At 44.8% G+C, this 17177-nt stretch overlaps 1 protein-coding gene across 3 annotated transcripts in view; it reads right to left on the reverse strand.

Annotated features, from left to right (window-relative positions):
- FSTL4 (follistatin like 4) overlaps window positions 1–17177 on the reverse strand; it is a 439834-nt gene that overhangs the window by 12097 nt on the left and 410560 nt on the right. For 2 of the 3 annotated variants that reach the window (XM_061188168.1, XM_061188167.1), the window contains exons 11-14: window positions 16512–16538; window positions 13144–13262; window positions 8736–8885; window positions 69–176 (exon numbers count right to left, since the gene is read on the reverse strand). In XM_061188168.1, the coding sequence (XP_061044151.1) occupies window positions 69–176; window positions 8736–8885; window positions 13144–13262; window positions 16512–16538 (404 nt within the window). The remainder of the gene's footprint in view (window positions 1–68; window positions 177–8735; window positions 8886–13143; window positions 13263–16511; window positions 16539–17177) is intronic. The other variant, XM_061188169.1, reaches the window with a different exon arrangement.

Genomic DNA, 17177 nt, shown 5'->3' on the forward strand with positions numbered 1-17177 from the left:
GACATTTATTAGCTAGGGAGAGAGCCCTTTCCTGCAGGTGGGTGTTGTCTTCCATGTACTCAACATACCTGGAGGCTTGGTTGGGACTTATGCACGTTCCCCCAGCTCAGGACCCACACTTGGTCATGTGATTTGTCATAGGCCAACTTAGCCGGCAGAGGGTCGACACCTATGGACTTGAAAAAAAATAGCGACAAGTTGGTCATTGTTGTTGTTGTAAAAGCTGATTCATTTCTAGGCCATTCTTGGGTGAGTGGAAAGCCAGCCTAGCAGCCTTGACAATGAGCCAGTTTGGGAACCCAGGGTAGAAACATCCCTTCTGGGTTTGTCTTCAGAGGCATAAAATTGGTTATCAGTAATGTTCTTCCTTTTAAAAATTTCTTGCAGGGACTTCCCTGGTGGTGCAGTGGTTAAGAATCTGCCTGCCAGTGCCAGGGACATGGGTTCGAGCCCTGGTCCGGGAAGATCCCACATGCTGTAGAGCAACTAAGCCCATGTGCCACAACTACTGAGCCCATGCTCTGCAACAAGAGAAGCCACTGCAATGAGAAGCCTGCACACTGCAATGAAGAGTAGGCCCCGCTTGCCGCAACTAGAGAGAGCCTGCGTGCAGCAACGAAGACCCAACACAGCCCAAAATTAAATAAATAAATTTATTAAAAAAAAAATTCTTGCATGTCTTACTTAAAGAAGGGTACCCAGACCATCTTGGCAAAAGCCTAAACACAGAGGTTTTTTTTTTTTTTTTCAGTTTTCCACTCAAGAATCAGCTTCAGGACCCTCCCATCACTTCTCCTGTAAGCCTTTGGGGCCTCTTGAACCCTCAGCATCCTTCTCTAGCTCTTCTTCCTGGGTCATCTGAGACTGACTTTGAACTCACTCACTCATCCATTATCAATCAATCAATCAATCACCTGTCTGTCTCTTAACTTTGTGCAGACTCTATCTGGTACATCATTCACCTGGAGCCTCTGGGACTCAGACTGTAGCATCAGGCAGAGTCTTTTTCTACTGCTGTAACTGAAACTCTGCTATTTTCTGAGGACAGAGTTTCCCCAGTGGCCCTGTCAAATGGTGACTTTTCTACTTCTCAGAATGTAGTTTTATAAGTTCCAAAACTCTGTTTTGTTATGCCACTATGACCCCTGCTCTTCTTGGCATTGGCCAAAGTTCTAGTCACTCCCTTTGTTCACTAAAGATGCTCTGTTTTCTCTGTCACTCCCTGAGTGAGTCCCCAACTTTGGTGCCTTCATTCAAAGCCCTGCTTTCTCAGTTCCTTCTTGGTTTCAGTGATCTTTTCCTCTTCCCCACTGCAGCCACCATAACTTAAACCTTGTCAACAAATTTCTGAAATTTCAGTCCACCATATTCTAGCCTTTCTGATCTTGGGGGAAAACCATCTTTGTCCCCACTGGTTAAAACGTCTCTAAAGAAATGTCTGTCTACGGAGTCCCTGAAACCACTTCCTCTTAACTGTTTGTCTTCACCACTCCACTGAACTGCTCTAGAGCTTCATGTCAAATTCAGAGAGCACTATGTGATCCTCCTCTAACTTGACATTTCAGCAAGATTCCACATGGTTAACCATTCCATTCTGTAAACATTTTCTTCACTCAGCTTCCCACCTCCCTGGCTTCTCTTCCTCATCCTGACTTCTAAATGGTGGCATGTCCCCCGTCTTCATCTTTGACCTTGTTTCTGTCTATATCCTTTCCCTGGGTGAGCTCATTCAATACATGGCTTCAAGTAACCCATTATACTCTGATGACTTTAGAATTCATTCCTCTGTTGATGACCACAACTTTATACAAATCTGAACTCTTGATTTTGCCTATCCCTGCTGAAATATATTTCTTCTCCAGTTATCACCATCTTTGAAGTCTCCTTGTACTTTCTTGCTCTAATTAAAACTTCCTCTGCCCTGAAGCCTCAAGTAGAGGCTGTTTCTATTTTCCTACACTTCACATACCCCAGGTCCTTTGTTCATGCCTCCAGCTACTCTTCCTTGATCTTCTCTTCCTGGCTGCTTCATTTACCAAAGGCTTTAGGATCTGGCACTGTCTTCCTCTACCCAGAGCTTCTTTTCTCACCAGTAATGATACCATCCTGACACTATCTCTAGTTTCTTGTATTTTCTCTCTCACTCTTTTAAAAACCCTCTTGATTACACATTCTCCTCCAGCTATCCCATTTGTCTGCCCTCTTCACAAACTTCCCCAAAGTTTAGACTGCAGGCATTATCTCTCCTTTCTGCTTAACTTTCTCTAATCATTTTTCATATTCTCATTCTGACTGAGGTGGTATGGAGTAGGAGACTGAAAACCTAAACCAAAAATCTCTTACATTCAGAACAGAGCTTTCCACAGTCTCAATATGCTAAGGAGCAAAGACATGGAAGGGAAAAGGTCCTGAAGAACACACCAGACTCTCAGTTTAAAGACCTGAAGGGCTACCTACTAGGAGTGAATCAGAGACTGACTAAGCCTTATGAAAGCTGCAACTCAGCCTTGATTCAACTTAGTACTTGATTAAAGTGATTCATTCGCTACTGTCTTTCTTCCTAGCAGAGAAAAGGGTAAACCCTCTTCAGTGGATGACAGCCATTTAAAGTCTCTACAATGTAATATGGAATGTTTGACATTCAGAAAAAATTACTAGGCACTCCAAGATACAGCTTATGTAACTGAAAACAACATAAAAAAGACAATAGAAACAGACTCACGGGTGATCCATTAAAAAATAATTTAAAAATTGTACATATAAAAGGAATTAAGCAGAAATTCTAAAAGTGAAAAAATGCAACACCTGAAATTAAGATCTCAATAAATAGGTTTTGTTATATATACCTCAGACACAGTGGAAGATACGATTATTGAACTGAAAGACAAGTTGATAGCATACGCCCAAACTGAACCACAAAGAGACAAAAAGGATGGAAAATAGAGTGAAAGAGATGTGTGGGACACAATAGAAAGGTCTAACTTTTTTTCTCTCAGAGTTCCCAAGGAAGAGGTGAGAGAGAATGAGGCAGCAGAATATTTGAAGAAATAATGGTTGAGAATTTTCCAGTCTGATTAAAGATATTAATCCACACATTTAAGAACCTCTGAAAACCCCAAATCAGAATAAATACAAAGAACACCATACCTGGGCATGTACAACTGCTAAAGACCAAAGAGAAAATCTAGAAAGTAGCCAGAGAGAAGAAACGAGATACATTATCTTCAAAAGAGAGACAATAAGACTGACAGTTGATCTATTAACAAAAACAATGAAAGATAATGAAACGGCATCTTAAAATGCAGAAAGAATTTAACTGCCTATGTAGCACTCTATATCCAGTGCAAATATCCTTTACAAATAAAGGGCAAATTTTCAAACAAACAAAAACTATGAGAATCTGTTACCAGCAGACCTGCACTAAAAGAACTATTAAAGAAACTTGTTCAGTCAGAATGAAAATGATACCAGACAGAACTATGTACTTCAGGAAAGAATAAAGAGCAATGGAAAAGGTAAATATGTGGGTGAAGGTAAATGACTATCAACTGTACAAAATAATAATAATAGTCATGTCTTGTGGGGTTAAATTACATGTAGAATTAAAATTCATTCCCACAATAGTGCCAAAGGCAGGAGGAAGGTTAAAGGAGTTAAAGTGTTCTAAGCTTCTATCATTATTGGGCAAGTGAAGCAATAATTTGTATGAGACTGTATTGAGGCAAGGATGCATGTTGTAATCTCTATGGTGGTAATAATAACAACAATGATAAAAGTATGCACGGACAACAAACTAATAGAGGGAGAAATAGAAGAACAAAAATGTTTGACTAATCCAAAAGAAAGCTAAAAGAAGAAAAAAGCAACATAAAGAGGTAGGTCAAATGAAAAAACAGTAAGATGGTAGACATAACCATATAATTACATCAAAAATACATGGATCAAATAATCCAAGTAAAAGATCAAGATTATTAAACTAGATAAAAGCCAAAATCCAAATACATGTGGCTTTATAAGAGATCACTTTTTAAATATATGAGAAAGATTGAAAGTGAAAGAATGGAAAAATTATACCATGGTAACACTAATCAAAATAAATCTGATTTAGCTATATTAATATTAGACAGAATGGACTTTCAGGCAAGAAGCTTTGCCAGAGATAAAGAGGGATATTTTGTAAGAAGAAAGAAGTCTTCCCCCCAGGAAGATACTATAATTTTAAAGCAAAAATGGATGGAACTTGATAAATCTACAATCACAGTGGGAGACTTCAACATGCCTCTCAGCAGCTGGTAGACTAAGTGGACAAAAAAATCACTTAGAATATCTGAACAATGCAATAAACCAACTTGACATAATTGACATGTATGTAAAATCTACCTAAAACATTAGAATTCACATTCTTCTAAAGTGCACATAGAACATTTATGAAAGTTGATAAGCTGAGTTATAAAGCAAGCTTCAATAAATTTCAAAGGATTGAAATTATTCAGAGTACTTTCTCTGGCCAGGGAAATCAATAACAGAAAGATAGCTGGAAAGTCTCCTATCATATTTTTCAGGAGAAACCACAACCACAACCCTGGTTTTTATACAACTTTCTCCCAACAATGATCCTGCAACTGGGCAGCCGTGCATTCCTGGGAAAAAAGATACAACCCTCCTCACTGGTCTGACTTTACATTTTCACCCCTTATCCTTAAGTGGGCCTTCACTATTGCCCTGCAGTCCTATCACATTTCCCTGGTCAGTTCAATCTCACATCCAACTTTTACCTCTTTCCTTAGACCTCAAGCCTTGGTGATAATTTTCCTTCTCATTTCACTGAGAAAATAAAGGCAACCAGAAGAGAAGGTCATCCAGCTATCACCAATTGTATCACCTATTTGCACCTGTGCCTGAATACTTTCTATTTCTTCCTGTTATGATGAAAGAATGTGCTTTTATCTTAGGCTAGCATATCTACTTGTATGTCCTGGATTCCACTGACTACTGCCTACTTCGATGATACAAAAGAAAGGGAACAACTGTGGGAGAAGTTTTTCCCATTAGCATACAAATGCTGTAATATCACCTATTCTAAAAGTTTCTTCAGCATCCTCTTCCAGCTACTGCCTCATTTGTCTACTTTTTCTCATATTTATAGCAAAACCCCTCAAAATAGTTGTCTATATTCACCATCTCTACTCCCTCTGATTCTAAATTGAATCCACCCCCTCAGGCTTGCATTCTGCCATTATAGTCCTACCTGTTCTTGCCAAGGTGATCCATGTGGTACCAAATCCAATGGTTAGTTCTCAGTCTTCATAACATACAAATGCTTTCAGCAACCTTTGACACCACTGGCCACTAACTCTCCCTTAAAAAGCTCTTTTCTTGGCTTGTGGAACACCACCCTCTCCTCATTTTCTTCCCACCTTTCAGGCTACTCCTTCTTGGTCTCCTTTGTTGGCTTCCTCTCTCATTCCTGATCTTTAAGTGTTGGAATACTTCAAGGCTCCAACCTTGACCTCTTTTCTATCTGTACTTCCCTCCATGATTTCCTCCAGTTAACTGGATTTAACACAGTTCACATGGGGATGATGCCCACATTCATATCTCCAGCCTAGACCTCTCCTTTGACTCCAGACCTATTTATCCAATTGCATATATATATATATATGTATATATTTAAAATGGCAGCTCAAGCTTAACAAATCTAAAGCTGAATTACTAATTTCCCCCTGTATCTGCTTCATGACCTGTATCCCCTGCCTTGCTCAAAGCCTCTATCAGAGTGTATTAGTTTCCTAATGCTGCAGTAACATTGCCACAAACTTGGTGGCTTAAAACAACACAAACTTATTCTCTTACAGTTCTGAAGGACAGAAGTCCAAAATTAATCTCACTGGCAGAATAAATATGTATGCAAGGTAGTTCTCCCTCTAGAGGCTCTAAGGGAGAATGCATTTCCTTGCTTTTTCCAGCCTCTAGAGCTGCATTCCTTGGCTTATGGGCTCTCCCTCCAATCTTCAAAGCCAGCAGTGTAGCAAACCTGCTTTAGTCCTTAAACTGCCTCCTCCTTCTATGTTGTCACATTTTTTCCTGCCTCCCTCTTATGAGGATACTTGTGCTTGCAGTTAGGGCTCGCCCAGATAATCCAGGATAACTCCCCATTTAAAAATCCTTAATTTGAACAAAAATGTTTACAATTTGCATGGAAACTCAAAAGACCCCAAATAGGCAAAGCAATCTTGAGAAAGAAAAACGGAGCTGGAAGAATCAGACTCCCTGACTTCAGACCATACTACAAAGCTACAGTCATCAAAACAGTATGGTATTGGCACAAAACTAGAAATATAGATCAATGGAACAGGATAGAAAGTCCAGAGATAAACCCACACACCTATGGCCACCTAATCTATGACAAAGGAGGCAAGAATATACAATGGAGAAAAGACAGTCTCTTCAAAAGTGGTGCTGGGAAAACAGGACAGCTACATGTAAAAGAATGAAATTAGAACATTCTCTAACACCATACACAACAGTGAACTCAAAATGTATTAAAGACCTAAATGTAAGGCCAGAGACTAAAACTGTCAGAGGAAAACACAGGCAGAACGCTTTTTGACATAAACCACAGCAAGATCTTTTTTGATCCACCTCCGAGAGTAATGAAAATAAAAACAAAAATAAACAAATGGGACCTAATGAAACTCTAAAGCTTTTGCACAGCAAAGGAAACCATAAACAAAACAAAAAGACAACCCACAGAATGGGAGAAAATATTTGCAAACGAAGCGACTGACAAGGGATCAATCTCCAAAGTATACAAACAGCTCATGCAGCTCAATATCAGACAAACAAACAACCCAATCAAAAACGGGGCAGAAGACCTGAATAGACATTTCTCCAAAGAAGACATACAGATGGCCAAAAAGCACGTGAAAAGCTGCTCAACATCACTAATTATTAGAGAAGTGCAAATCAAAACTACAATGAGGTATCACCTCACACCGGTCAGAATGGCCATCATCAAAAAGTCTACCAACAATATATGCTGGAGAGGGTGTGGCGAAAAGGGAGCCCTCCTACACTGTTGGTAGGAATGTAAATTGGTACAGCCATTATGGAGAACAGTATGGAGTTTCCTTAAAAAACTAAAAACAGAGTTACCATATGATCCAGCAATCCCACTCCTAAGCATATATCTGGAGAAAACCATAATCTGAAAAGATCCATGCACCCTAATGTTCATTGTAACATTATTTACTATAGCCAAGACATGGAAGCAGCCTAAATGTCCATCAAAAGAGGAGTGGATAAAGAAGATGTGATACATACACACACACACACACACACACACATACATATGCAATGGAATATTACTCAGCCATAAAAAAGAATGAAATAATGCCATTTGCAGCAACATGAATGGACCTAGAGATTCTCATACTGAGTGAAGTAAGTCAGACAAAGACAAATATCATATGATATCACTTACATGTGGAATCTAAAAAAATGATACAAATGAACTTATTACAAAATAGAAATAGAGTCACAGATGTAGAAAACAAACTTACAATTAACCAGGGGGAAAGAGCGGGGGAGGGATAAATTGGGAGATTGGGAATGACATATACACATTACTATATATAAAATAGACAACTAATACGGACCTATTGTACAGGACAGGGAACTCTACTCAGTATTCTGTAATGACCTATATGGGAAAAGAATCTAAGAAAAAAAGTGGATATATGTATATGTATAACTGATTCACTTTGCTGTACAGCAGAAACGAACACAACATTGTAAATCAACTATACGCCAATAAAAAAAAGTAAAAAAAATCTTAATCATACCTGCAAAGTCCCTTTTGCCATATAAGGTGACTGACATTCATAGGTTCTGGGGATTAGGATGTGGACATCTTGGGGGCCATTATTCATCCCACCACACATAGTAAATGGCATCACCATTCTACAGTTGCTTAAATTATTATTATTATTAAAATTATTATTATTCCTTTCTCTCAAACCTTACATTTAATCGAGCAGAAAATCTTTTGGGGTCTACATTTAAAATGTAGCAAGACTTTGATAGCTTCTTACCACCTCCACTGCTGTCATCATCTTGCCCAGATTATTTCAGTGACCAATATCTCTGTTCTATCTTCCAGTCTGCTCTTAACTGAGTGGCAGATTGACTCTTTAAAAATGTCAGATTATGTCACTCCCCTGATTAAAACACCTGAATGTCTGGCTATCTCACTGGCCTTTGTTTACCCCTGACTTCGCCACATCCTACTCTCCCCTTCCTGGCTGTGCTCCAGTCCCACTGGCCTTCCCTCTGCTCCCAGAGCGGATGTCCCACCGGGCATTCAGATCTCAGATTCTGTTCACTTCCAGAGTGAGGCCCACTTAAAAATAGTCTTCCAGTTCCTCTGTCCCTTTCAACCTGTAAATAGCTCTTACCATCTATAGCTTCCTAAAATTCTGATTTATGGTCTGTCTCCCCAGCTAGAATATAATTTCTAGGACTTGTTCATTCATGGCTGTTTTCCAAGCACCTAGACCAAAGTTTGGCACATAGTAGGCGATAAATACTTGATGAAAAATGCACATGAATCTTCTTTGCTCCCTCCCACTTCTGACCACCTCTCCTAGGAGCTGGGGAGTGTGCGGAAAACAAAGAAGGATGTGGCCGGCTGTGCCCCAGAACTGGAAGCTCCCCCCTCCCTCAGAGAGATGTACCTGGAGGACTTTCTGGGCCTGCACGTCGACCACGAGGACTCTGCTCAGCGCGGGCTGGGCCACGTAGATGTAGCGGTCCCTGACATTCACTGCTGACGCCCACTGGCAGGGCTGGGTGGCGCCTCCTTCCCTTTGAGGACAGATTTCTTCCTGTAAAGGAGACAGGTTGCCATATGTCTTCTTAATTTCCTGTTCCCCCATCATCGCTGGGTTCCCTCTCCCCGACCCTGCTCTGTCCCTTTCTTCCTCTCCCAGAATTCTTCACATCCAAAGAGCACGGCACGTGCGCCCTCCTGCATCCACGTTCCGTTCATCTTTCACCTCCTCCTGCTCCTACTGAGGCTGTCACTCCCTTTGCCGGCCTCTCAGCAGCTGCGTGGTCCGTGTTCTTCCACTCTTGTGAGCTACCTTCTCCCTTTCCTCATCCCTATCCATCGTATAAACAACTTCTGTCAATGACCAGACTCCTGAAGGAGTTACCTGCGCACTCTCGGCTTCCTCACCTCTCACAAGCTCCTTAATCCTCTGGCTCTAGTCCTCAGCACAGAGCTGGTGGTGTTCTCACCGAGCTCCAGGCTGACTTCTCAGTTATTACATTCAAGCTCTTCCATCATCTTATTTGAACTTGGGGCATCATCTGACAGCGTCTTGACTACTTGGTTCTTTTCCCTCCATCCTCCCCAGTGGCTGATCCTTCTCCGTTGCTCAGTCCTACTCTGTTTGCTGATCTCTAGACGCCGGGATGCTCAGAGGTCGCTCCTGGACGACTTCTCTAAAATCCACTCCCTTTGCTAATCTTTGTTAATCCACGCCTATGACTTTAGACACAATCTACGTGCTTACAACTCCCAAATTCATATCTTTAGCTCAGTCCTCTTCTCGGAACTCCAGACTTAGCCACTTCCTAGGTCTACTTGGTTATTTAATTTACACCTCAAATGTAAAAATCCAAAATCAACTCTCAATTTTGCCTCCCAATCCTGCTCATTCCACTCAAATAAATGGCAGCTCCCTTGTTTTAATTCCTTAGACCAAACCTTTCCGGTCATCTTTGACTGCTTTCTCTCCCCATGCCCTCAGCCTTCATCCAATGCATCAAAAATCATTTCAGTTTTACCTTCAAGAATATATTCAGAATTAAACTTTCCGACCACTTCCACCTCTGTCACCTTGGCTCAAGCCACATCTGTCCCTTGAGTAACTGCTACAGCATTCAGACTGTGCTCCTTGATTCCACCCTGGCCTCCTGCTAGCTGTTCCTGACACAGAAACCACAGGGATCACTGTGAAATACAAGTCAGCTCAACTCCCTCCACCACAGTAACATTCTTTCTTGCTCAGAGCAGGGTCCAAGTCTTCCCTGAAGCCAACGAGGCCCTGAACACTCTGGCTCCTCTGCCCATCTCTGCCTTTTTTCTCCTTTTCCCATCCATCCTGGCACACGGCATGCTTACTCTTCTGTACTCACGCCGCCCTCCTGCACCAGGGCCTGTGCAGCTGGCTGTTCGTCAGATGTCTACCTGGTTTATTTCCTCATGTCCTTTGGGTGTCAGCTTACGTGTCGTCTTCTTGAGACACCCTCTCTGGTCTCACCTAGCTTAGTGCCCCGGCATCCTCACTGCCTCACCTTGCCGCATTTCTCATCTACCACTTGACCTTCTGCGTTTGTTTGTCTACCTATGTTTAGTCTTTCTTTTTTCACTAGATAGTAAGCGCCTTGAGAGCAGGCTCTTTGTTGGGCTCACTGCCATACTCGTAGCACCTAGTAAAGTGCCTGACACAGAATTGGTGCCTAAAATATATTTGTTGAATGAATAAATGAGAGAAAGGGGGACGTTCTTTTCCCTTAGTCTTCCATGATACACATTCTCATGTTTCTCCTCATGACTCTTGTCCAACACTGTCTCAACCTTTGTGGTTCCTCTTGGTGCATCTGCCCCTTAACTGCTGATGCCCCCCAGGGTTCTGTGCTAGGCACCCGACTCAAATCACTCACATGCACCCTTGGCGATCGGGTCTCCCATCCGGACTTTCGTCAGTACTCTCATGCTGATGGCTCCCAGATCTCTGTCTTTAGCTCAGAACCACCTTCCCCAGTTCCCAAGTGGTTCCCCTACAGTCACCTCATACACAACCATCCACATCTGAACCGGTCCTCGCCTCCATCCCTTCTCTTCCTCTGGGTCCTCATCAGCATCTGGTCAGCCAAGTCCAAAGCAGGAACAGCATCTTTGATTCTTCCTTCTCCCACACAAGTCACTGTGAATTAGTCATCGAGGACTACAGAGATTGCCTCCTAAATCTTGGAGTTCTTCTACTTTCCATCTCCAGCCCCGTTTCTTTCCTAAATGGCTGCAATAGCTTTGAAACAGGTCTTTCTCCTTTTACACTTGCCACTCTCTGTCATCACATTTAACCCTCACAATAACCCCAATTTGCCTGTGAGAAAACGGAGGCTTAGAGGGGTTAAGTAACTTTTCTAAAGCCACTTAGCCTGCTGAGTGACAAAGGTGGGACCTGAACCCACCTGTACAGATCCTGTTCTAAAGCCTGTGCCCTTACCTATTAATCCTGCCACTTCCTTCTGGGCAAAGTGAACATCTCATCCAGCAGAGGGGCCGGAGATGAGATGCCAACCTCCTACTCACTCAGCACTTGAGAAAGAGGGTCAGCTCATTGTAACCCTCCTGTGAGGTTCTAGGCATTTTTTAGATGAGGAAAATGTTATTTGGGACTGTTCCATAGCTCACGGAGGTCTTGTGTTGCCTGAAACGCTTACAAGACCTCTCTTACTGTGTCTTGTTCTAGTTTCTTCGGAAAACGGAGCCCTGGTTAGGATTTGAGAGATGTCCCCTACAAGCTACAGGTTAGGTTATTGCAAATATATGAGAAATTAGTGCCAGTGTGATGGGTTACAATTATTCAAACTTAACTGCTGGAAATTAACTAGGACCACTCTTTCTCGATGGTTTTGTGGCTATCACGTGGAGGGAAGACTTATCAGAGGTAATACTTTAAAACATGATTAATTCAAATGAAATAGCCTGGAAAACAGGTTCTCCCAAGCTGCAAATGTGAGAAATGCGACGCTCTGAGGTACAGCACCAGTCAGGACAGCAATGCAACACACTCGGTTCCGGAACTTGTCTGGGCCAGGCCCACTTGCTCCATTAGCTCCAAGCCCGTTACTGTGCCCCAGTTTATCCACTGTCTGCCTTCAAGGAGAGGGCACGTGGGGGCTTTTAGATGACTCTTGGATTAATGCCATACTTCTACCCTCAAGTCGCTAGGGATTAGTAGAAGAGGTCAGACCTCGAGCAAGAAACCACCAACACAACACCACGTGGGATACCAGTGGGAGGGGCAGAGCCGTGGGGTGGGGAAGCACAGCTCTGGAGGACGCCTCCTGAGAGTTGGGTCTTGAGGGCTGGAAGGGTTTTTCTGGACCTGCTACCCGCAATCATCTCTTTTGCCTCTGCCCACTGCATGTCACGTTGCCACTTTCTACCTGGCCTCTTATTTGTTCACAGCAGCTCTGATGCGTGGGCCATTCACACATTTCAAGCTCTCTCCCCTGTTCCCTGGAGGCCACTGAGGACCTCCAAGCTCTAAAATCTACTCAGTGCTTCCCATTCCCACCACCACTGGCTTAACCCAGGTCACCACCCTCACCTGGGTGATCACAACAGCCTCTTCACCCCCTTCTGTGTTTCTAGTGCAACCCTTCTGATCATTACCCGCCGTGAGGCCCTGCACAGGTCCCAAAGCACCCTGATCGTGGCCATCCTTCACTTGAAGTTCTTCAGTGCTTCCCATGAGAACTCCTCAGCTTTGACCCTTACCTACTGTCATCCTAAATCTGAGGCCCTTCCCACATCCACTCGTCCCTCCAGGCATATTTGCGGTTCCCTGAATGTGACCTGATGTTTTATGCCTCTGTGCTCCATATTCATGACGTTTCCTCTCGAAACCCATCACCAATTCCCACCTGTTCTTCACAGCTGAGCCCCGGCATCACCTGCCCCAGGAGCCTTCTCTGACTTTGTCCCCCAAGGTCTGGAGAGGCCTCTCTCCTCAATGTTCCAGTGCACCTTACACATCCTTCTAGCAGCACTTGTTTGGAAGCTGTCTGTTCACACTTCTGTTTCCGTCATTTGACTGTGAACTCGCAGAGGCCAGGAACCCATCTGTCCGCCCTGGGCCTCCCCTCAGGCTCAGTGCATGGAAGTGGCCGCTGGAGGAAGGAATGTGAGTTTAAGCCTCACGTGCTCCTTCCTTAGACTTGAACCACACCTGGAGCCACACCACATGTAGCAAATGGAATTTAAGAAATCAAGTGGCACACGTGACAGGCTGCCTCTCAGGATGCTGTGCGTGAGATGGACGGGCCCCAGGCACAGACACTTACGTAGCTCATGAAGATCTTCTCCGTGGGTTTGAGGTGCCTCTGGATCTCACAGTCCACTGGGTGCAGGACGATTATGCCATCGTCGGAGAAGATGTAGAACATGTTTCCCACACTGAGGCCTGCGAGGAGCAAGCACAGCCATACTTAGGCCCTTCCTAGCAGTTGGTCCCCAGGCAGGGTCACATGCCACATCAGGCACAGATGAAACCTACAGTTTGGCTGCGTCTGCTACAGGCACAGAGTGCAAGGCCTGGTCGAGGTGGGGTGAGGAGAGACGAGCAGGCGGTGTGTGGGGAGCGAGTGCCCGAGGGCTGCGAATCAATATGTACACCAAGGGCTCTGCAATCCCCAGGCTGTCCTCCCAGACACGCATACCTGCGCCAGGTCATCCAGGGCTGGCCGCCAACCCAAGTTTCCAAGTAAGTGATAGCCTTGGCTTTGACATACATTTGACCTTTCCTATTTTGAAAGGCAAAGTCTCCCGTGGTCCTTGTCAACCAGTCAAATCAGAATGGATCAGGTGATGCCAAAAAAGCAAAGGCTTTTATTTTTTTTAAACACATTTATGTACAGTGCTGCTACCTGGGATGTGAGGGCCTAAGAAAGCTGTGGCTGATATTCCTTTGTCCAAACCGGGCCTGTCTGTGCACGTGAGCCCTTCCTTCAAGACAGTTTGCTCCAACATCTGCCCTACCAGTTTCCCTACAGCAGCCCCATGCCAGGCGACAGAGCCCACAGCCTGGTTAGGCCACCTGCCTGCACCCCCATCCCAGCCCAGGGCTGTCTGGGGAGAAATCTCCTTAGACCAGCAGAGAAGGGGCCTTGGGGACCAGTTAGTTCAGCCTCCTTATTTTAAAGACAAAGAACCTGAGGTCCAAGATGGGGAGGGGCTTGGTTGAGGCCATGTGCCTTCATGCCCAAGTGGGGGTTAGACCCCGAGCCCCAGCCCTGGGCTCTGTCCCCTCACCCTGCTCTCCATAAAAGGTCAACATGGCACAAGGGTGGGTAAGGTCTAGAGTTCTCCCTCTTTCTCCACTCCCCTTCCTCCCACCCTTCATTTCGTTTGAAGGTAAAACATTGAAAAGATTGCTATGAATTCTAAGAGAATTAGCTATGTGGAAAATTCTCTCTTTCCAGTCATGCTGAGAAAACCAGTGTACTGAATTAACTGACTAGCTGGGTAAGTTTTTAGTGAGTTAGAAAACAATAAAACAGTCAAATAGGAATCACCGTTCCACTTGCTTTCAGGGGCTCTGCAGGTCATTTTCACCAGTGCCTATGGCTTCTAATGTGGACAGAGGTCCCTGACTGTGTGACACAGCCTCATCTGCCTCTGGTTCTGTGCTGAGAGGGGCTTCGGGCAGGAGGGCTCCTGCCACTAAAGACAGCTAGACGCCAGCCTCTCAGAAGCTGGGAGCACCTAGGAGCACTGCATAGGTCCCAGTGGGAATCCTGGGGTGCTGGGAAGCCTGTCCTGAGAGCCAGATGAAGCAGGCCAGCGCCTCCTACATGGCGGCCCAGTGTTTGGAGCGGGCTAGGTAGCACACATTTGCTCTGACCCCAATCTATCCTGCCTCCAGGAGGACTTTCTCTTCTGTACACTCTCACCTGGCACGCTTCTCTCACTCAAACCTGTAGGGGCCAGAGGGGGTCAAAGTCCCTGCAAGACCACAGACCCCGCAGTAGCCTCCCAAGGTTTTTGGAAAATCAGTAGCTGGAAGAACCCACATGAGATGGAAAGCTTAGTAGAGCCCACGTGGGCTTTGCAGCTGTGGCTACACTGCAGGCTGAGCTCCGGGCCTTGCCACAGTCGACAGTGCAATGTGAGGCTCAACAAGGCCTTGCTCCACAAATAACTGACTTCACAGGAGAGCTGGCCTCACGAGCCAGCCCCTGGAAGGTTCTGCCTGTGATTAGCTTGACCAAGGGGGCACACAGGAGCTTTCCCTGCTTCTGCGCGCCCATCATTTCACTGCTCCTATTGAGAACTGAGAGCGCCCTGGGGCCCTGCCGGCTTCTTTGCTTTTGCTTCTGTATTTCCCTATCTCCAGGCCTGGAGTTTGAGCAGGGAGGGGTGTGAGCAGCTAGCTGTCCAGGCGTGATGGAGTTTGTTCGCTGCTGGGTTGTCCAATATTAGCGCAGCACCAGCCAGCCTAAAGGCCCGAGGCAGCTGTGGGTCTTAAGTTGGCCTTTGGGCCTCCAGAGCTGCATTTAACACTTTCCAGGGCCTCCTGCATTCTCTGCAGGTCTCCACTTTTGAAATTTGGAAACACCCCTTAGAAACCACCTTTTAAAGACACAGAGCCAAAGCTCTCTGTGTGCACTGTGGCCTAGGGACTAAGTTCAGGCGGCGTCAAGGGACCACCGTCCATGATTAGCGACTGCTGTTCTGACTTTCCTTCTGAGGATTCCTAAAGCCCATTGGCAGCAATCCCTCATTTTCCGGGCTCTGCCTTTGTTTTGCTCCCAGACTTACTGTGTGAGCATTAGTGCCTGACATTCAGGAAATTACTCTGAGTGTGTGTATGTGTGCACATGTTAGACTGTAGGTAACATGGAAATTCTTAAGGAAAAAATATGAGGAAACATGACGGTTTTTAAAGGAGGAAATTGAGTGCTTAGCCCCAAAATTGCATGGTGCTCTCTGCTGCTTCTCATACTGTCCCTCTGTCCACCTAGCTGGAGAATAAGTTACCTCAGGGGATTTGGACTCTCTGGTGCAGGGGTTCATAGGTAGGGTTGGGGTCCACGAATGCACGTACACCCCACAGAGTGACTCAGGCTCTTTAACCCATCGCCCACATGTGCCCGCTATTTTTGGAGCCATGTTATTAGACCATTTCTGATATACAAAAATGGCAATTTTGTATGGCCCAACCTAATATCTACAGATTGTTAGATAGATACAAATTTTAAAAACCCATTCATTTAGAAATATACATGTAAACATACATTTACAGAAATCATGGTAGCTTTTTTGTTCAGCATTTCCTCAAAGTATACACTAAACCCCAACACCAGTATCAGTTACTGGAAGAAAAGTTTAAGGCCCAGCTCTGACCAGGACCCCTGCCAAGAAGCTGGCTTCAGTGGAGGTTTCAAAATTGCTTTAAATGGAAACTTTCATTTTAAAAATTCTAATCATCTAATGTCCGTTAAAGACGCTAGTAAGTTTAAATCTGCCTCAAGTGTGCCACTTGATTTTGACATGGACTTCCCCTTTCCCATCTGATTTGGCCCGTGGACCCCACTTGTGGGGACTGCTTGATGTCTGGAAAAGCTGTTGGTGGCTTATGGAAAGATGGCCTGTTATGGAACCATGAACACACGTGATCACAGGCACGACACAGAACAAGAAAGCTTGGTACCTTCTTCTCGCCATAGAATGTTTGCAACTGCAGCATCAGAGAATGGTGAAAGCAGGAACGTGATGGAGGGAAGGAAAAAAAAGAAGAAAGCAACTTCAGAACCTTCCTTGTAGTGATTCAGTTCATGAACATACTGGTATCTAGTCCATCATGTATAGAACCTGCACCACTCATGGCCCCAGCAATACTGAGGGGGACGCTGGACGTGGACAAATGCTTCCAGGGCTCAGGACCCTTTTGGTTCCTAATGAATCAGGTTCCAGGATCACAGAAGCGAATGGGACTCTCCTCTTCTGTGGATGATAAAGAGCAAGCAACGTCTCTCCCAGACCTCCTGGACTACTTCCAGGAGCAAGCTGGTTTTCTGCTAGGCTTCGCCTTAGGAAGACCATCTGCAATACTTCTGAGTTTCTCCCTTGATGATAAAGACTCAGCTTAGAGCCTTTGATCAAGGGAAAGAGACCATGTCCAACACCCATATCCATGAAATCAACCTTGCAGGGTCTCTTGGGGAGCAGGAGCTACGAGGGAGAGCCTGCTTAGCACCCCCAGTGGGCAACAATCCCTGGAGTAAAGGCAGGCGTGTGCGCGTGCACAGGCCAGTTCCTGGGCTGTGGATGGGCAGCAACCGCTGGTGCGTGGTTAGCATGAGCACTTCTGTGGATG

This window comes from Eubalaena glacialis, chromosome 4, assembly GCF_028564815.1.
Source record: "Eubalaena glacialis isolate mEubGla1 chromosome 4, mEubGla1.1.hap2.+ XY, whole genome shotgun sequence".
Classification (NCBI taxonomy): Eukaryota; Metazoa; Chordata; class Mammalia; order Artiodactyla; family Balaenidae; genus Eubalaena; species Eubalaena glacialis.